The following is a 22,478-nucleotide window of genomic DNA, read 5'->3' on the forward strand; positions in this document are numbered from 1 at the left end:
TTTTCACCAATTTTATCCCTAATTAATTTTTTAATTCTCTTTCATCATTTATTTCATAACTGATATTTTTTAATTTTATTTGCTTCCTCATTAAATAAGGACATATTTAAAATTTTTTTTTATTTTTACATATTTAATGTTTTTAATTGTTTTCTTAAACGGTATAATTTAATTAATAAAATCTTATAAAAAGTACCTGCGGAAGTATTTTCAATTTTTTTACTGAAATTTCTTCCCACGAATGATTCATATTTAAAATGAGAGTGGTATTTAATATTCTTGCACGGAGTTGAAAGGATGTAAAGTCCGCAGTACTTAGCGGTAAATAAAGACAGCACTGATGCTCCCCCCAGCGCAGATAATTGATTCTACTTTCGATTTAGATTTTCTCTTAATATATGTTTTTTATTATTTCAGGGGGATTTAAATTATTGATAGCTACTCAAAAGAATCTGCCTCTATATTTACTGCACGGGTTAGCTCCAAATGACTCTAAATTGTTTCCGTTGACAAATTTAACCTTCATCCTGCAATAATCTACGTATTATCTTTGTTTGTACAAAATGTTGTTAGTTTAGGAGCTGACATGTAATATGGGTAAACTTTTGAGTGAATAAGATTTAGGTGCAATAACAAGTACCTGTAGAAAATAATAAAACAGTACTTGAATTTAACTGCGTCGTTCTTTTTTTTTTTTCCTTCTTTTTTTGGTGTGCCCTTTTAACTTTAGCAGTGAAAGTATGGATTTTATTGATTAACCTTTTATTGAAAATTTACCTTAATAGGAGGAGATTTAATCTTAGTGCCGCTGATATCTTATTCCATTCTGTTGAATAATTTTGTTTTTTGACATGGTCAATAATGACGTGCCCGAATGAAGAACATGAATATTAATAGATATATAAAATAGATTTTAATGATCTACACGCAATTGCAATTGAATTGTTACCACAAGCCTGCTTCCCAGTCTTAGGTACAACAGTCATGTTCGCAGATCCATTCTAAAGACTTGTAACATATTATTGTATCGGTAAATTTGGATTATAAGTTAATGCATAAAAATGATTATACTCTTGATAAGTGATAACAAACTCTTGCTAAGTAACGTGAAACTTCATGCAATTCCAAAGTCAGTGAGGAGCTTTTTCCTAAACTTGGAAGTACCCAATGATATTGCAATTATGTACTTGAACTTGTCATTTGGGTAGAACGTGGATTTTACAAGTTATGTGATACAAATTAACCTCCCTTGAAGGATTCTCCCATTGGACTAGCTCTTTTATTGCGTCTTCAATCTCCACTGTCTTAAGCATATATGCATTCAAACAGAACCCCAAAGCGCTCAAACTCAGAACAACTTCACTCTTCAGCTCCCTCTCACCTTCTTCGCCCCCATATATGGTGTCAACAGCGTTCCTCGAGTGCTGGAGATATGACCCAATGGCTCTTTCCACGTCATCTTTGCCCAAACCAGAAGCCAATCGGATTTTAGATTTTGGAGACTTCCCCAATTCAAGATCACAGTTTATGTTATTCTTCTCAAACCCTTTCTCAAGAAATCTGAGTGATTTGATCTTATAGATTTCCTCAAGACTTTTTACAGACGAACAAATTACTTCCCTTATGTTCCAATGTCGCCTTCTAGCGTAGCCTCTAAGGTCTCTGCCCAGCAGGTTTCATTTCTCTGGAATTCATGCCGGAGGATCTTTAACGCGTGAGCTTCAAAACGCGAGAGATCCGTCAATTCTGATAGCAACTTCAAAAGCTTATTGTAGCAATCACTGTGAAAAGGCGTAAACCATAAGTTTGGTTCTTGGTTTGCTCCTGCGACAAATTTTTTCAATTCGTTAACATGCTTTCTCAACTTCTCTACGCCATCTTCCAAGCTTGTTTTCCCCACAAGACTCAGAGATCCAAAGGACTCGTGAAGTGACGCTAGACATTGAGCGATTTCAATTTTCGCGCACGAAGAAGCTCGTCTGGGGACGAGGATGAGATCCACCAGAATAGAACAAGATAGCCCGATGAAGGTCTCCATGATTCTGGCCAAAGCAAATTCACTTAATGGCCCAAAAATTTTCCTGCCCAATACAAGTACAGCCCCAATGATTGCGGAAATCCCACCAGCTTTTCCGTACATTCGGCTTTCTTGAAGGAAACTCGTGAAAATGAACCAAGAAGAGAGAGGAATCTTATAGGCAAGAACCTCTCGAACACGAAGTAACCTAATACTCCATACGTGATCCCTATCATAGTCCCTTGGAATTTAACCTTTGCTACTGCTAGTGTTGCTTCTCTGGTTGATACGAAGCTTATGGCCATTGGGAGTCCAGACCAGATCCCATTCTCTTTGCTATAAATCATACCCAACAACACTGCAAGGCCCAAAGAGAGGGAGCATTTAAACGCTGGAACAAGCTTTGGGACTATTAATGTCCTTGCCCAGTCAGCCCACTCTTTTTTAGACTTGGTGGGATTTTCAATTTTCTTTTCTTCAATGGGAGATGGGGATTTGGCCATCGATTTTTTATTAAGGAGTTTGGCGCAAAATAAGAAGAAAAAGCTGGGCAGGTCTTGGTGCGCTATTGGAATGGTTTGAAGGGATTGGAGAAAGTGTGTCATACTTTTTGTACTGGGTTCAGAAGCGGTCAGGGAGCATCCATTCATGTTGTGTTTAGGATTCTTTATGGCTAAGCTAACATGATTCTCAAGTCTGTTAAGGTCGTGTTGAAGATCCTTATCAAGAAGTGTAACGGGGAATGAATTAATGGTCCTTCAAGCCATTTCCATGCCACTCAATTTTGCATCTACCTCTTCAAGCCTATCTCTGGAGCTCAAGTCAAGGGGTCTCAAAAAGGGAGGCCTCTCCCATTTCATGCCCTCCTGTTAATTAAAGAAAATTAAAAATTAAAAATTAAAATAGAAAACATTTAATATTTATTATCAACGAACATCATATGCCAAATTCGCATATAACTAATTTTTATTCATAGCGAAGAGAAAGATGCACCTGGCAACGCGCGATATTATGAAGGAGCTCTGCTCGGCCTTTTGCCAAAGAGTTGGCACGAGATATCAATGCAACATCAGCTATCTTGTCCTCTTCACATATTGCCTTCACAAGAATTTTCAGTCTCTCAAAGGTATTCTGAGCTAGCAGCTTCTTGTTCTGTTTCAACTGCCACCAACGCCAATATAGAATATCATTAATGTCGGCATGCGATTACGCAAGGAATGAAAATGAACCAATTTTTGTTCTTTTGCCACGCTTGACTGTTAATATTGAGCCTTGTAGTTTACATGTACATGGATAGCAGACAGAGAACACGTAGCATTTATTCTATGGACCATCTATTCTTCATAGTGGTACCGGTGGTGATGGTGCGCGAATTATGATCATGGGGCTTTTGGAACGCACACAAACGTGATCATGTGAGAACCTACAGTTCTCTTGCATGCACCCTACTTTATAGAATTTGATGCCAACTACCACTACAAAAAAAAAATCACTTTCAGAGACAACTTTCAGCGGTGACAATAAAAGTCACTACCAAAAGTGGGACTTTTTAGTGGTGACATGAAAGTCGCCGCTGAATGTAGGACTTTGTGTGGTGACTGCATGTGATCGCCGCTAAACGTTATAACATTCAGCAGCGACAAATAATGCTGCCTCTAAAAGTATGACTTTCTATCGCCGCAGAAAATATCTTTAGTGGTGACACAAGATAGTAGGTCACCGTTGAAAGTATGTTTCAACAGTGACATTTTAGTCTTCATTGAAAGTGTTTTTCAAATTTCCTTTATTATTTTTATTAAAAGTTAATATATTAAATATATTTCAATCATAATTGTTTTTATTAATATAATTAACTCTAAATAACTAAAGCTTTTTATGTATTATTGTGTTAGGGGGAGAGTTAGAGAGAGATAATGTAGTGAGGGAGAGGGAAAGGAGGAGATAGAATGGGTGGGGTGTGTATGAGACAGAGATGTTATAATTACATATGTAAGATAGAATTAAGAATGTGTGTGAGGAATGGGGTGCAAGCATACATGAGAGAGAGATGTACGTTTGAGAAATAAGAAAAGATGGGAAGGTAGTGAGAAATAGAGTGTGTGAGAGAGAGATGTAATACGTAATTAAAGTATAATTGGAAGTGATATGCTGTGTTTGAAAGAAATGCATTATAATTGAAAGGGATAGCATTGTTAAGTTTATGAGGGAGAGATGATTATAGTTAAATTAGCGTGAGTGTACTTAAATGAGTGATAATATTTGATGATGAAGATTTGCATGAGAAAGATGAGTGGAAAATAATATAATCAAAGGGGATAATATAATTAGATGAGTACCAAATTCCAAATGAATAAATTTAAACTTGATTTCTTTTTTTTCTTTTTTTTTTTCATAGATGAAAGAAAGGTATTTCCAAGTCACATTGGACTTGAAACTAATACCTTTTGGACTTGGAGTGGTTAAGGAATAGCCCTCCCAACAAGTGCACTTTCTAAGATTCGAACTTATGTTCTCTTCCTTACATGGGTGAGGCTACTACGACCTCAACCAACAACTTGTTGGTAAACTTGATTTCTTATTGTTATAAAAAGATGATGATCATGTGATCCCATTTAAAATAATTTGAAAAGGTAATAAAAAATGTTATAGCTTAGATATATGAATCAATATAGTGTAAATATATAAATGAATTCGAATAAACTATTCATTTTGCTCCTTCAAATATTATGACTTGTTGATTGATGGTGATTAACTCTAAGTAACTAAAATCAACGCAGCTACTTAATAAAAAATTATCAAATACATAATAAAAAATTTCACCTTTTCTAATCTTAGTAAAATACCACATTCGGTCTTTAATAGAAGAACTCGTTTAATTTTTATTTTGGTATTAAATATAAGAACCCAATTCACTTGGTCTTTTAGATTTATTCATTTTTTTTCAAGATAGTCTTTGTAATAATAGTAATTCTAGTCAATATACTTAATTAGCAAAGATATATCATGAAAGACGACACATATTTATTGCAAATAACCAACTTAACTAATTTCCTTAATCTACTCAAATTAGTCAATTAGTTCTTATATTAAAAATCAGAAGTAGTAAAATACTACTATATTTCAAATATATCTCATTTAACCATAGATCATGTATTTATATATATATTTTTTGCCAACGATTTAAAATTTAGATATTTATTTAGAAAAATTGTAAATAAAGACCCCTCGAATATGTAAAATTGTGATTTGGGAACCTCAATTTAGAAAATAGCAAATAAGGACTTAGTCTCATTTTTGTAAATATAAAATTGTGATGAAATATTTGAAATACTCCTCAACTAAATGATAAATTGATTATGAGAAATGACAAGTTCACTTTAACGAATGACAACTTCAGTAGATTAAATCACGATTTGACTGAGGGTATGCCAAATGACAATTTGACTATGGGAAATGATAAATTCACTTTAGCTAGTGACAATTTCAGTAGATCAAATCACAATTTGGTTGAGGGCATTTCAGAAATTTCACCCATATTTCATATTTGCAAAAATAGGACCGGGTCCATATTTGCTATTTTCCAAATTTAGGGTCTTAAATCGTAATTTTACACATTAGGGTCTTTCTTTGTAATTTTCCCTATTTATTTTATTATATATATTTTTGCTGAATTTTATTTTATATATTATATGGCCATAATTAAGTTGATTTGAAATTTGATTATATAATTTATAATTTAAATGCTAAGTATGATTTTTTACAATAACAGTTTTGTTTATTATTTATTTTTGACATATGCTGATAAATTAAATTATATAATCAAATTTCAAATCAACTTAATTGCTACCTTCAGCTGCTGAACGTATATTTTTTTATGGTGACTTAATTTTTAGCGTCAACATTTTTTAGTTATGGTAATGACAAAAGTCGTCTTTGAAATTATACTTTTAGCAGTGAATTTTTTTATTCCTGCTGATAAATATTAACCACAGTTGCTATGGTAATGACTTATTGACGACTCTTGTTGCCGTCAAAAACTTTCAGCGGCGACTTTTGTCACCTCTGAAAGTCAATTTTTTTGTAGTGTAGTGAATGACAAATTTTCTGGACGTTCATTCTATCTTCAAAATACTCTATAAAACACTAAGTTAAAGCAAATAGTCACAGAGAATTTACCTCAAGACATGCAAGATGTGGGAAGGGTATGAGCAATGCGAGAATACAAGCCAAGACTCCAATGGCGCAACTAGCAGCCAGGCGAAGAGGGTGCATGACAGGATCGGTATGGGCACCATTAACATAAGCCATGACGTACACAATCACTATCTCGCCCAGTGCTATGCGTGTAGCAATCAAATGAGTCCACTCAGCCGGCAAAGCCACCACTATAAACGCGGCCAGCGCCACCGCCAACGACGTAGTTTCCTTCGTCAGTCGGCTCGGCCCTATAAACCACAAGCTCAATATCGCAGGACCTATGCTTTGAACTGTGGCGCAAAGCGCAAGCCAGCAACCACGCAAGGTGTCACCCAAGGTGGCATCGTTTACAATGAGAATAACTGTGATGTAGGAGAATGCAGGGAAGGCAATCGTCTGTTGAATTGAGAAAGGACCGAAAAGGGTGACGCCACCAACGATGGTGCAGGCTAAGGTGGTTCAAATTGCTGAGGCCAAACACTGTCGCCATAAAGCTTTAGAACCACCAATGGCTGGCGTACTTAAATGAAGAAGATTATATTAACAAAGCAGTATGAGGTGGTTTTGTTATAGTTTTTTTTGGGTTAAAAGAGCGCTGAAAATTGGTAACGAGGTTAGGTTTTTATAAAGAGGAAGACATGGCAGAGAAGACAAGTGATCATTGGGACCGCCAAAAAAATGCGAGTGGTTAATGTATTCGCGGCAACCAGTGACGATGACTGTAGATAAACTGGTGGCCAGTGCCGACTTAGTTATTAGACTTGAAGGATAGAATGAAAATATTGGGAAAATTTACGAAGTTATTTTTAATGCGATAGTAGATAAAGACTGTACGACTCCATTCGGTTTCAAGTTTATTAAAACTTTGCCTCCCCTCAATCAAATATTATGCTTGGGATGACTTGGTTGGGGGGAAGAGTAAAGGGAAAGATAAGTTATTAGGAAAGTACCTTATTCTCATCTCTGGCTCTGAATGATTGGCAAACTTTTGCCACAACTAAGAGAACTGCAATTAACAGGATGTGGCATCACTTATGCCCATAACCTTCCTTCCAACTATTCTTCTTCTCTTGTCGTTCTTGATCTCACCTTTAACAACTCGAGCTCATCATTATTTCAATGAGACTTCAACTTCAACTCCAACGTTCAAGAGCTTTATCTAAGAAATTGCAGTCGTTCAGCTAATGATCCTTACTATCTATTTTCTCATTCTCATTTTTCTTTCCTCATTGTTCTTCATCTATCTTATAATGACTTGGTGTCAGTAATAAAGTTGAAATTTGGCTTCACTCTTCTATAACATTATTTGACAAATTGTAGTCTTTCATCAAATAATCTTATCTTCACATCTTTCAATCCCAACCTTGCTTCTCTTATCCATCTTGATATGTCTCTTAATCATTTCACATCATCAACCATATTCTATTGGATTTCCAACTTTACCTTTAATCTTCATGAAGTGCACCTCAGTAGTAACTTGCTTGGCGGTTCCCTTCCTCAAAGTTTTGGAAACACAATGAACTCTCTTAAAATTCTTGATCTCAACTCTAATTATCTCCAAGGTGAAGTCCCAACATCAATAAGGAAAAAATGCGCATTGAAGAGCTTAACACTTGGCTACAATAACTTGAGTGGGGACGTTCAAAGTTTCATCTCTAATACATTATGGGGTGATAGACCTTCATTACAAAGTTTGTATTTTCCAGGAAATCAATTGACAGGCATGCTACCTAATCTTTCGGCTTTTTCCTTTTTGCAAGATTTGAATCACACTTACAATGAATTAAAAGGAAAAATACCCGAAAGCTTAGGATCACAATCTCAATTGAAATATTTGCGGTTGAATGATAATGATTTGGGACCGACAATTACTAGATCTCATTTCAAAAATCTTTCTAATTTGTTGGTTCTATCATTTTCTCTCAATCCATTACCTTGAAAATTAGCAGTAGTTGGATTCCTCCTTTCCAATTACAAGATATGCTTATGGTTTCTTACATGATAGGTCCTAATTTTTTATATTGGCTTCGTAATCAACATGAATTATACTCTTTCGATATTTCTAATGGCAGTCTTTTTGATTTTACACCAGAATGGTTTTGGCAACTATTGAAAGATTTAGATTACATGAACATCTCATTCAACAATTTTGTGGTCAAATCTCAAATTTACCACTCAAGTTGAATCATTGGCCAATCATTGTTTTGACTTTGAAGAACTTTGAAGGTGCGGTTCCATCCTTTTTTGTGCAAGCATCAGAACTTCATCTTTCCAAAAATAAATTCTCAAATTTGATGCCACTTGTATGTAGCCAAACTGAAGATGGAGGCATTCTCATTTTGGACATATCAAACAATCAATTAAAGGTGTATCTACCTAATTTTGGAGCCAACTGAACTCATTACAATTTGTTGATTTGAGCAACAATAATTTGTGGGGAGAGATCCCATCCTCTATAGGCCACTTTGTGAATATTGAAGCTTTGGTTTCTTGACTAGAGAACTTGCTTTGTCTTTGGTGGATTGCTCCAATTTATTACTATTGAATGTGTCAATGAATTAGTTGTCAAGACTAATACCTTCATGGACTGGGATAAGCCTTGGACAGTTGGAAATTCTAAGCTTATGGATGCATCATTTATATGGAAGTCCACCTATGCATCTTTGCCACTTGACACGAATTCGACTCTTGGATCTCTCTCGTAATAACTTATCCAATGAAATTCCATCTTACCTTCAAAATTTTACTATTATGGAACAAGAGCACATCAACTTAAGTAAGAGTATCATTATTATACCATCAATACAACATGGTGTTATAATATCTTTGATAGTTTGGAATTTTACATAACATTGACGTGGAAAGGGGAGGATTACACGTTTATGAGGCCAGAATTCCTTCTAAAAAGCATCGATCTCTCTAGCAATGCTCTATCAGGAGAAATACCAAGAGAACTTGTATCCTTGTTGGGATTGGTTTCTTTGAATTTGTCAAGGAACCTATTGAGTGGAGAAATACCCAAGGAGATTGGAAATCTAAAATCACTTGAATTTCTTGATTTGTCAAAAAATAATTTATTAATAATTGTGAAGCTTGACCCATGGATGGGAATATATTCTGCCTTGTTAAGGGAGATCTAGAAAATCTGAGACCAAAACGAGAAAGACTTTGGTTGACTCGTAACTCTATAATATAATAACCATAAGGCTTATGTTCAAATAAATTTTCCCCATTCATTTTTTCTTCACAACAAAAGTCAAAGTCTCCCCTCTGAAACTAAAGGGATCAAAGCTCCTATGAAAAATTGGCTAAGTAATGGCAGCTTCCTTGCTTTTTCCCACCAACCCAATCTATTTTCCCCCCAGCAATTTATTTTAACTGTTATAGACAAATATTTTAAAACTTTAATATATCATTGTAAATTAAACAACAAGCTTGAGTGTTGACACTCCGTTACAACTCGAAATATGCATATATCAATATTCCTGGTCCATCCACATGCAATTAATTCATAGTGAGACATAAAGATACTGTAAATGTAAAGTTGTTATAAAATTTATATTTTAAATTTATGGGAGTGGTTTTGATACTTGAAAATAAGTTGGTTTAATTTAAACATCTCAAGTAATTGCTAGGAAATAGTTAGAGAGTTGTTATCAATCCTTTTCTATGATACCTTTTCTTTGCTCGAATTTCCTTCGGTAAACTCTTTAAGGGTCTTATGACACCAACAATTGGACAAAGGTATTTAATTTCTTGATGACAAGTACTAATTTTTTCCAATGATTTTTTTCTTTTTTCTTGAATGCATTTTGTTTCGTTTCTGGCATTAAGTTCTCACAGAAATTTTTTTATTCTCCATAGATATTTTCTTATAGTAGTTGAATGGAGCTTTCCACGAAACTGCATCAATTTGAAATTAAAGCTAGATGATAGTTAATCCTAAAGCCCGTCATGGATACTTTTGTCTAACGTGTAGAAATTAAATTAGAGTGAAAATAGTGGCTCGTTATTGAACGTTCACCATGGAGCCTGGGCCATTCATTTTGAAGGATCAGATTATACTTTTCTTTGCCATCTTTTCCTACAAGATTTCTGACTAGAGTGAAAGCCATAGTTGAGAAAAGTCCGGGGAAGATTTTTCTTTTCACCAAAGACAACGGGCGTGATTGACAAGAAACCATCATCCATAAGTTTACTTTATTTAAAATGAAATTTTAATTTACAAGTTGAAAATAAAAAAAAATTAAAATGTTGTTTCGTTCAAAACAACTAAGATACAATAGTTAAACAAGAAGTTTAGTGCATAATTAATAGTCCAAATATCCTTTTCTCTTTATTATCACCTGTGTAAGCCATTTATGTCAACATAATCCGTGACGATGTGAGGAGAGAGTGGCCTAAAATACATTAAAATAATGAAAAGATATTTTAATAATTCTACTTCAATTTTATGCCCTTATCCCCAAAGCAAGAAAACAATAACCAGAAATGATACATATGAGCAGACTTTATAGTAAGACTTTAGTTGACTCATGACTCTATAATTTAATACCCATAGGGCTTATGTTCAAATAATTTTAAATAAAATACTCTAACTATCCTTCTATTTTATTTAAATTACAGAAATTTTTTCTATTATAAAAATATATATAAACCTTCCTTAAAATTAAAATGCATGTCCTTCTTTATATATTTAAGATTTCACTTCTGTTCATCCACCATAGGTAACTGTTAAATTTGACTTTTAAACTTCTATTTTGACTGAAATACTTGTCATTAATAGAAAAGTTATTGAAACATTTGTATTTGTAAAAAAAAAAACAATTTTTGATCCAATATAAAACAATTTTAACAAGTATTTTCAAATTTTTAATATGCAATAAAATTTTATAATTTTAATTTTTCACTGCATAATAAAACTTATTTATTTAGGTTTCTTTTAAATGACTAGAAAATATATTAAATAAATTTTTTTTTATCTTATAATATAAATTGTCTAAGTTTGATAGACTATAAAAATTATTTAAATTTATAATTTAAAACTTTGAAATAAAAACTTTGTTAGAAACATTATAACGTATTTAATCTATTATATATTTATTTAAAGAATTAATCAAATTTTCATTCAAGGTTTTAACTATTTGTAAAAATAAAAATAAAATTAAGGAAAATTCTTTAAATTCCTTGAAAAAATTTTATTCAATATTTTGAAATTTAGTGTGACGAAGGGTAGATTAGTAAATAAAAGTATCTTAATATAAATTTTAATTGAAAAAGTACTTTTTAAAATATATTTAACAGAGTTAACTGTTTGAATTTAAATATATATTTTCAAAATAAATGAGAGGCTGATGTAATTAGAGCAAAATATAAGAGAGTTCACGTATTTTACCCAGTAATTTTTCTCCGCTCATTTTCTCTTGACGACAAAAGTCAAAGTCTCCTTTTTGAAATTAAAGGGACCAAAGCTGCTGTGAAATTTGCTAATATTTCCCCCACCAACCCAATCTATTCCCCTCCCCCCCTCAAATATTTATTTTCTTAATGTGATCCTTAGAATAATGATAATTATGACCAATACACTTAATTAGTAAGGATATTTTAGAAAAAAAATATATTTATTATAAATAACTAACTTAACTAGTTTTTTTCATCTACTCAAATTAATCAACTAGTTTTTATATTAAAAACCAGAGTAGTATAAAATATGTATTAATAATTGTGAAGCTTGACCCATGGATGGGAATATATTCTGCCTTGTTGAGGGAGATCTAGAAAATCTGAGACCAAAAAGAGAAAGACTTTAGTTGACTCGTAACTCTATAATATAATAACCATAAGGCTTATGTTCAAATAAATTTTCCCCCATTCATTTTTTTCTTCACAGCAAAAGTCAAAGTCTCCCCTCTGAAACTAAAGGGAGCAAAGCTCCTGTGAAAAATTTGCTAAGTAATAGCAGCTTCCTTGCTTTTTCCCACCAACCCAATCTATTTTCCCCCCAGCAATTTATTTTAACTGTTATAGACAAATATTTTAAAACTTTAATATATCATTGTAAATTAAACAACAAGCTTGAGTGTTGACACTCCGTTACAACTCGAAATATGCATATATCAATATTCCTGGTCCATCCACATGCAATTAATTCATAATGAGACATAAAGATACTGTAAATGCAAAGTTGTTATAAAATTTATATTTTAAATTTATGGGAGTGGTTTTGATACTTGAAAATAAGTTGGTTTAATTTAAACATCTCAAGAAATTGCTAGGAAATAGTTAGTGAGTTGTCATATGAATCCTTTTCTGAGATACATTTTATTTGTTCGAATTTCCTTCGTTAAACTCTTTAAGGGTCTCCCTTGTGAAACCAATAATTGGACAAAGGTATTTAATTTCTTGATGACAAGAACTATTTTTTTCAATGATTTTTTTCTTTTTTCTTGAATCCATTTTGTTTTGTTTCTGGCATTAAGGTCTCAGAAATTTTTTATTCTCCATAAATATTTTCTTGTAGTAGTTGAATGGAGCTTTCCACGAAATTGCATCCTGAAGCCTAGGACGGATACTTTTGTATGATGTGTGGAAATTAAATTAGAGTGAAAATGATGGTTCGTTGTTGAATGTTCACCATGGAGATTTCGCTATTCATTTTGAGGGATCATATTATACTCGTCTTTGCCATCTTTTCCTACAAGATTTCTGAATAGAGTGAAAGCCATGGTTGAGAAACGTTCAGGGATGATTTTAATTTACAAGTTGAAAATAAAAAAAATTAAAATGTTGTTTCTTTCAAAATAACTAAGATACAGCAATTAAACGAGAAGTTGGGCGCATAATTAATAGTCCCAATATCCTTTTCTCTTTTTCATCTGTGTAAGCCATTTATATCAACATAATCCGTGAAGATGAGAGGTAAGAATGGCCTAAAGATACATTAAAATAATGAAGAGATATTTTAATAACTCTGCTTCAATTTCTGTGCATGGCATGGGTCATATAAGTTCTTCAAAGAACAGATTAAAGGACCATGACATAAAACTATGGTCTTAAGAGAATCAAGACCCAACTTTAAAGTTTGATTTTATGAACTAGCATTCATATTCTTTATTGGAGCGAAAAAGCAAAATACAGTTAAAAGGTTATATGTTTTTTAGTAACATAACATGCATAAAAAATTAGATATTTGTTTTAATTTTTAGGAGAAATTACAATCAAGTCCCACAGAAGAGAAATAATTACTAAAATGTCCCAATAACAACTTTAACAACTTATAATAACAAGTCCTATAGTGAGAATGACAACCTCTAGGACTTGTTTTTCAATTTTTTTCTTGCTTGGGACCTCCATGTAATTCTCCCTAATTTTTAAAATTAGTTTTTAAGGTTTATGTAAAAAATTAATCCTTTGGGCAACATTGAATCCTTAGAAAAATTGTATAAAATGCATTATTCTATTCTCGTGAAAGAGCAAGTTTAATTACACGTACTTTTTATTCATTATAAAAAGTAAGTGAGAAAATACCAATGAACAAAAAACCAGACCGGACACTGAACCGGTCTAGATAGTGGGTCAAGGGTTAATACGTCAGACCGGTCATATTAAAATAATATAATTTAATTAGCAATGACAATAAAAATAACATTCATTAATAATAATCATTTAACAAAATACAAAAAACAACCAACGTGGTTTAAAGTTTAAACATTTAATTGTACCAAACTACCATTAACAAATATATATCTTCATCACTACACAAAATCAAAATCATCATTAAATTCATTAGTAGGGCCAGGAATGGAGACATCAATAGTTGGAAGAGCAAAAGTAGAAGGAGTAGCAACATCATCTTGCAGAGGTAGAGGTTCAACAATATTCATATCATCATCACCACCTAAATAAGACAATAATAAAATGTCAATTAAGTTAAATCAAGATTAAAATAAAAATATTTATAACTTCTAAGAAACTAAGATAATAATATCTTCATTATCCCTCCCAGGAGTTGTCAAATTTGAAATGTCTTCATTATTGAAAACACTTTCAAATGTCGCCACATCTCTATCATCAAACTCTGGAACAGGATCTTCTTCAGTCACCCAAAAGTCCACCAAATCAATGTTTTCATAGTCAATAGGATCATAGCTTGCCTTCTGCTTCTTCAATGTACTCTTGACAAATAAAATTTCAATTAGATGTAAATCCATATCAAAATAAAAGCAGCCATAACTTATAAAATTACCTATGCTTCAATCGCAAGTTATAGTTTGTGAAAACTAAATCATTTAGCCTCTTGTGCTCCAATCTATTTCTTCTTTTTGTATGAATGTGTTCAAATAAACTCCAATTCCTTTCACAACTAGAAGAAGAAGAAGTTTGACTAAGAATGCGCATCGCAACACGTTGCAACTCTGGCACTGAACATCCATAATATGTCCACCATTCATCTAAATCATGAAAATATGAAATATAAAATTAGTGAATGACCATCAATATACTATTAACTATTAAATACAAACACTTACAAGGGTCAAGTTTCTGTGCTGCTTTTTGACATGATGGTCTATTGAAGGATTCTTTAGCTTCACGATAAGTAGTTGCTTGTTTCATTACCAAGAAGCCATCAACCTCTTCGTCTGAGTAAGACTCTACCACATCAATTAAAGCCATCATTAACTTTGACTTGATCGGGCAGTCTGGAGCATATGTGATTGTAGGATTCAGCAAATATGATGCTGCATGAAGATTGGTCTTCAAATGCTTATCCCATCAAGTTTGAATGATTGTTGTGTACGGCTTATACAGGTCCTTATTCTTCTTAAACATCTCCTTAATTGCCATTTTTGTCCTTCGTATGCCTTCATAAACATAAGGCAATGAAGGCTTCTCATCTGAATCAACAATTCTCAACAATTTTATAAGAGGAGATACAATTTTCACAACTTGATAACAATCATTCCAAAACCGATTGTCCAATATGATTGCACTGAAATTTTTTCCTGCTTCAGTCCTTGATAATTTGTGGTCCACAAAGTGTTTATCAACAACTAAAGCCTGCAAGTCATTCTTGTGCATATATATGCTATGCAATGTAATAAATGTGGTAGCAAACCTTGTGGCACCAGGACGCACAATTTCTTTCCAAGTCGGTCTTTTTCTCAGCCATGATAAGAAAACCATATGATTATATGCAAATACAGTTATCTTTGATGCCTTTGATGCAAGGTCTGACACATGAGGCATGCTTGAAAAGTCTTTCAATACAAGATTCAAACAATGTGCAGCACAAGGTGACCAATAAATACTTTTATACTTCTCTTTAATCAATCTACCACATGCTACGTAGTTAGCTGCATTGTCAGTCACCACATGAACAATATTTTTAGGACCAATCCACTCAATGACTTCACAAAATAGTGTGAATAGAGTTTTGGCATCTTTAACTAGATCCGATGCATTAACAGACTTCACAAATACCATACCATGTGTAGAATACACTAAGAAGTTTATCAAAGTACGCTGTCTAACATCAGTTCATCCATCAGCCATGAGTGTGCAACCATTGTTTTTCCATTTAGCTCGATGGCTATCAATGAGTAACTGACATTCTTTTCTCCAGTCACTCAACAAGTTGGTTTTAAAATCATAAGCACTAGGAGCTTTAAACCCAGGCCCTATTAAAGCAATGCCATCCACAGCTTTTTGAAATAAAGGACAATCAAACGCCTTAAACGGAATGCAGTTTACAGTAGCCCATTCAACAATCAACATTTTCACATTATGCTTTGCTTCTTTAGTTGCTAATGCACTCTTAATGCCATGTTGGGAATCAGGAGTTGTCCTAGGAGCAAAAAAATTGTCCATGCTCCCAGAAGCTTTCCTCTTCCTCACACTACTTGTGACATTTGGCGATTCAACATGAGTTTCTTCGACTTCCTCTTCTATGTTTTCAATAGTTTTCTTCTTTGACCCTTCTTTTAAAGACTCTGCCATTCTATAACGTACATCATGTGGAACTTTTTTACAAGCAGCTATTTGACCAACAGTGCCAGCAAGATGTTGCTTCATCCTATTTATCCCACCTCCTCTATAACTATTAGTACAAAAAAGACATGTATATATATTTTGTGTTCCTTCTTTTTTGTACGTAATATGTGCCCATGCTGGATCAGTTTTGGCACGTAATGAGGATGTGGGTGTGGAGGTTTCGATAGGAGGATTTGAAGATCCAGTATTAGGAGTCATGTTGTCATTTCCAGAACTTTGGTTATTTGAAATATCCATCACTGCTACTAAAAAAAAAAATCAAAAGCTTAATACAACATTAATGATTAAACAATCAAGTTATTCAGTTTCAGATTTCATATTGAACAAAGTGGGGAACCGTCATAGTTTTAAAACCGTCCATAGTTTCATATTTCACTACTTCACTATATACAATGAAAGGACCACAATTTTAAACCAAACACAGTTCACAATTTTGAAACCAAACAAGTAATTCTAAACTAGAGCATCAAATTATTCCAGAGTACCAAATTAATGAAATTATTCCTTCGTGCAAACCAATCCTCAAGCAGATACAAATCCATGGAATCCATTGATGGGTTTAGATTTCAGAATACAATTAATTTTCACAGAATATCCTCAAGCAGAAGCAGAATTCAGATTCCAAAATGGCAAAATCAAACCATAAAAATAATAGATCGCAGAGATTATCACCGTCACTTCCAAGTTCAAACGAAAATGGGTGAGTTTGCTGAGTGGCCGAGAGCAGAGGCTGAGAGTTCAAACGAAAATTGGGAGGTTGGACTTGGGAGAACTGAGATTGGCGAGCACTCAGCTGCTCACTAACAACTTGGATCGGCGACGACAGGGCACTAACGGCGCGGGCAAGGCGAGGAGCTTCAGGGGTGGGCAAGGCGAGGAGCTTCAGGCGAGGCGACGGCAGGGCACCGAGCAGCTTCAGGCGAGGCAGGGGACGATGGTGGATGACCACACTGAGAGTGAGGGCATTCAGGAGTGCGAGCTTCAGCGAGCTGGGAGATTCAGTGAGCACATGGTGGCGAGATTCAATGAGATGGGACTGAGGACGAGGCAGTGAGCACACGGCGACGAGATTCAGTGAGCTGGGCCGAGGACGGGGAAGTGAGCTAAGCAGTCGGCGGCTGCGAGGGCGACTGAGGACGAGATGGAGATTGGAGACCGAATGAGGAAGAAGGAGACGGGTGCAGGGTCGAGCCGATTTTGGATTCGGTTTGCTTTTTTTTAAAAATGAAACGTCGTCATTTTTGGGCTCTGGAGGGGGCAAAACAGTGAACCGGATAAACCACCTAAATCGACGGTTTACCCGGTTTAACACCGGTTCTTATCGGCTCAACCAGTTTACCACCGGTTCAAACCCTGGCCGGTTCTTGCCTTAACCCAGATTGGACATCAGGCCAGTTCACCGGCAGGTCCGGTCCGGGTTTTTTTTTCATGGTTGAAAGTTGAAGTGAGTTGAGACTTGAGATTAAAGGAATGATTTGACCGTTGTAAATATAGACGTTATGGGCTCACTGGATTATATCGGGTTACTTCTTCTGTCCTACTATTAGGCTTAATAGTTAATTCTTTCTGGCCCAATGGATGTCAATTGGATAGCCCAGTAACAATTGACCCTTTAGTATGTCCAATTATATAATTTTCTGAACTTAATATTAGGCCCAGCATATTCTCGGAGCTTTGATTTCAAACCTAAACCTTTATAATTGGGAGAATTACAATAAGGTTTCAAATAATTATTAAAAAAATTTAAATAACAACCTCAGCAGCTTTTAATGATAAGTTTAAAAATAGAAAATGACAACTTGTGATGCTTGTTTTGTAATTATTTCTTTTTTTAGACCTTATTATAATTCTCCCTATATAATTCCTCAATAAGTGCACTGGAGGACTCATGACTTCACTAGGACCTCTTTGAAAATGCAAAAAGTTGAGTGCTAATTTATTTTCACTAGATTCTTTTCTAAGCTCATTCGGCACGTAAAAGAGATAATGCCTTGGAAACTGCTTAAAATTATACTGATTTTTTATAATCTTCAGATTTTATGTTGATTACGTAGTCTAATGAAATTTGTAGAGAATGATGGAAAAAAATAAAATAAAAAATTATAGAATATGAGAAGTGTTATGATAAGAGTGAAATGTTATTTAAACGCTATGATTAATATTAATTTATACTGATTTGACGCATATTATTGTTAAAATTGAACTAGTGGTTTAAAAAACTAAACCATAATCTGGTGGTCCAAAATGTTACAAAAGCCCATCCAAGAGTGACGGATGGTCTTGGCGCTTGAGCAACTTGCAGTAGACCATACTGCATCTTTTTTATTTTATTTTAACATTATTTAAACATAAGCATATACATGAACATGTCAATAGTGGGGTCAAATTAGGAACCTCATTCAAACATTACAAGTAATATTGCCGTTGACAAACATAGTCCTTTTACATGTACATGAAAGTTTAAAACTAATTAATCAACGTAAGTTTAATGCATCCTGTACGTTGGAGACAAAAAAAATGATGGAAACTCTATCGCTCTTTCAAGTTTACAGACTTTGCCTCTCATTGACTAATTAGCCCGCATGAAACTCTATCACTAATAAATCTAATGTATTTTTCTAATACAAGATGGCTGACAAGATGATAAATTGATGACAACTCTAGCACCTAAAGTCTACTTTGTGTTTATTACGCGTGACAAACTAATGGTCTTCATTAGTCCAAATGAAACTGTACCATTAAAATGTTCAACGCTGCGATAATGATAATAACCTTTTTCTGCCATTGATAATAACAACAACTTTTATAGTCCTTCAATATAATGTTAATTTATTACAGGAGTTAAGTATACGCTAAATTGATAGCAACTGTTCATCTGCCTCTTTTAAATCTATGGACTTTGTCAAAATGTGAGTGATTTCATCTCAAACATTACTCAACAACCAAGAGAGTGTTTGGTTAGAAACTAAACAATGGTTTAAAAATACTTTTACGGTATACGAAATAAATATATAGAAGAATTTGTCTCGTTTTGCGAGGGTGCTTCCAAATACCCCCTAATAAGTCTAAATATATGTTCTACACACTTGTGTGTGTGTGTGTATAGATTTAGTCTAATAATAGCTCCAATGCTTAATATAAGAATTAAATAACTAATTTATGGGTATTAAGAAAATTAGTTAGAGCTAAATAACTAATTCTCAAACTTTTGATTTCAGACCCAAAACCTATATAATTGGAAGAATTACAATGAGGTCTCAAAAAAAGAAAATAATTATTAAAATGTCTTAATAATTTAAGTAGCTTTTAATGGCAAGTTTGATAATAGAAAATGACAACTTCTGATACTTGTTTTGTAATTATCTTTTTTTTTTTAGACCTTATTATAATTCTCCCTCTATAATTCCTCAACAAATGCACCGGCAAAAAGTTGAGTGCTAATTTATTTTGACTAGATTCTTTTTGAAGCTCACCTGACGCATAAAAGAGATAATAACTTGGAAACTGCTTAAAATTATACTGATTTTTATAATCTTCAGATCTTCTGTTGATTACGTAGTCCAATGAAATTTGTAGGGACTAATGAAAAAAATAAAATAATATTATAGACTATGAGAAGTGTTATGATAACAGTGAAATGTTATTTAAACCCTATGATTAATGTTCATTTATACTGATTTGACGCAAATTGTTGTTAAAATTGAACTAGATCAATAAATAATGGTTTAGAAAACTAAACCATAATCTGGTGGTCCAAAATGTTACAAAAACCCATCCAAGAGTGACGGATGGTCCTGGCGCTTGAGCAACTTGCCGTAGACCATACTTCATCTTTTTTTTATTTTTTCATTTTAACATTACTTAAACATACACATGCACACGAACATATCAATACCAGGCTCAAATTAGGAAACTCATTCAAACATTACAAGTAAAATTACCGTTGACAAACATAGTCCTTTTACATGTGCATGAAAGTTTAAAACTAATTAATCAACGTAAGTTTAATGCATCCTGTACGTTGGAGACAAAAAATTGATAGAAACTCTATCGCTCTTTCAAGTTTACAGACTTTGCCTCTCATTGACTAATTAGCCCGCATGAAACTCTATCACTAATAAATCTAATGTATTTTTCTAATACAAGATGGCTGACAAGATGATAAATTGATGACAACTCTAGCACCTAAAGTCTACTTTGTGTTTATTACGCGTGACAAACTAATGGTCTTCATTAGTCCAAATGAAACTGTACCATTAAAATGTTCAACGCTGCGATAATGATAATAACCTTTTTCTGCCATTGATAATAACAACAACTTTTATAGTCCTTCAATATAATGTTAATTTATTACAGGAGTTAAGTATACGCTAAATTGATAGCAACTGTTCATCTGTCTCTTTTAAATCTATGGACTTTGTCAAAATGTGAGTGATTTCATCTCAAACATTACTCAACCACTAATAAGTCTAAATATATGTTTTACACACACACACACACAGATTTAGTCTAATACTACCTCCAGTGCTTAATATAAAAGCTAGATAACTAATTTCACAAGAAAATTAGTTAGATTGGTTATATAATAAATACGTGTTCTCTTTTCTAAAATATTTGTGTTAATCATATGTATGTAAAGAGCAATGTTTTAGGTTATAGAAAGTAAAACCTATGATTTGAAAATAAAACTAAAAAGAACTAATAATGGTATTGATTTTTTTTATTTTTAAAACCAAAGTTGTTGAACTAACGTGTTCTCTCCACATCTATTGTGACTTTTGTTCACCAGAAACGTCTACATATAGCCCCCCACAATGAACCACGGTTATCAAAGAATTTTGTGCCATAAACCTCTCTAGGTTTTTCACTTTTGAACTTGTATTGAAGCTATTTCATCAATACAATGGGCTTTATGTTGAAATATTTCTATGCATTATTGACGTTGCTGTTATTGCATTCAAGTCTCAGTGTGGCTGTTAATGGTGGATCAATGAAGAAGTGCATAGGGAGGGAGAGGAAGGCTCTTCTCTTGTTCAAACAAGGGATCTATGCTGACTCTGCTACTATGCTGTCCACATGGAGGGACGGAGATGATGAAGATTGTTGCAACTGGGAAAGAGTTTATTGTAGCAATGAAACAGGTCACGTTCAAATTCTTGATCTCCATGGTTCAAACTCACTTCATTTGGTTGGTGTCATTAATATTACTTTATTGAATGATTTGCATGATCTGAAACATTTGGATCTCAGTTGCAATTATTTATATCCAAGTGACATCCCTAAGTCCATAGAGTCATTTACGAACTTGAGATATCTCAACCTCTCTTATTCTCTTTTTGTTGGGAGTATTCCCAATGAATTGGGAAAGGCTTCAAACTTACAATATGTTGATCTGAGTAACAATCACTTGGATGGAGCTATCCCTTGGCAAATCGGAAATCTTTCCAAGTTGCAGTACCTTCATCTTGGAGGCAATGATCTTGATGGAGTGATTCCTTATCAACTTGGGAATCTCTCCATGCTGCACACACTGCAACTTGGTGGTTATGATTCTAATCTCACAGTGGCTGACAAAAACAATCGTGATGTAGACTGGATATCTAAGCTCTCTTCAATAACAAATCTTGGGTTGAATAATGTCAGTGATGTTGGCTATTCTCATCTTTGGCTCCAAATGATTGGCAAACTTTTGCCACAGCTAAGACAACTGCTGCGATTAACAGGATGTGGCATCACTTATGCACATAACCTTCCTTCCAACTATTCTTCTTCTCTTGTCGTTCTTGATCTCTCCTTTAACAACTTGAGCTCATCATTATTTAAGTGGCCCTTCAACTTCAGCTCTAACCTTCAAGAGCTTTATCTAAGAAACTGCAGTCTTTCAGCTAATGATCCTTCCTTTCTATTTTCTCATTTTCATTTTCTTCCCTCACTGTGTTGTGATCTCTCTATAATGACTTGATGTCAGTAATGAAGTTGAGACTTTGGCTACACTCCACTCTTCAAGAGCTTTATTTGATAAATTGTAGCCTTTAATCAAATAATCTTATCTTCACATCTTTCAATCCCAATCTTTACTTCTCTCTCCATCTTGACATGTCTTTTAATCATTTCCACATCATCAACCATATTCCATTGGATTTCCAACTTCACCTTCAATCTTTACGAAGTGTACCTCAATAATAACTTGCTTGGCGGTTCCATTCCTAAGAGT

The 22,478-nt window shown here is 33.7% G+C and overlaps 2 protein-coding genes and 1 pseudogene across 2 annotated transcripts; 1 reads left to right on the forward strand and 2 right to left on the reverse strand.

Annotated features, from left to right (window-relative positions):
• Positions 1-1,196: 1,196 nt before the first annotated feature.
• On the reverse strand, positions 1,197-14,424 carry LOC114730403 (uncharacterized; annotated as a pseudogene).
• A 562-nt stretch (positions 14,425-14,986) lies between these two features.
• LOC114730404 (uncharacterized) lies at positions 14,987-15,697 on the reverse strand. Its single transcript, XM_028917456.1, has one exon. The coding sequence runs from the start codon at positions 15,695-15,697 to the stop codon at positions 14,987-14,989; it is 711 nt and encodes a 236-aa protein (XP_028773289.1).
• Positions 15,698-21,167: 5,470 nt separating this feature from the next.
• LOC114730405 (receptor-like protein 43) lies at positions 21,168-22,226 on the forward strand. Its single transcript, XM_028917457.1, has one exon. It carries the CDS (start codon positions 21,168-21,170, stop codon positions 22,224-22,226), a length of 1,059 nt encoding a protein of 352 aa, XP_028773290.1.
• Positions 22,227-22,478: the final 252 nt, after the last annotated feature.

This window comes from Neltuma alba, unplaced genomic scaffold (genome assembly GCF_004799145.2).
Source record: "Neltuma alba isolate B1F8T4 unplaced genomic scaffold, ASM479914v2 tig00012731_pilon, whole genome shotgun sequence".
Lineage (NCBI taxonomy): Eukaryota > Viridiplantae > Streptophyta > Magnoliopsida > Fabales > Fabaceae > Neltuma > Neltuma alba.

Coding starts and splice junctions, on each gene's coding strand:
- LOC114730404 (XM_028917456.1), bottom strand. CDS start 15,697: ATGGTATTTGTGAAGTCTGTTAATGCATCGGATCTAGTTAAAGATGCC.
- LOC114730405 (XM_028917457.1), top strand. CDS start 21,168: ATGGGCTTTATGTTGAAATATTTCTATGCATTATTGACGTTGCTGTTA.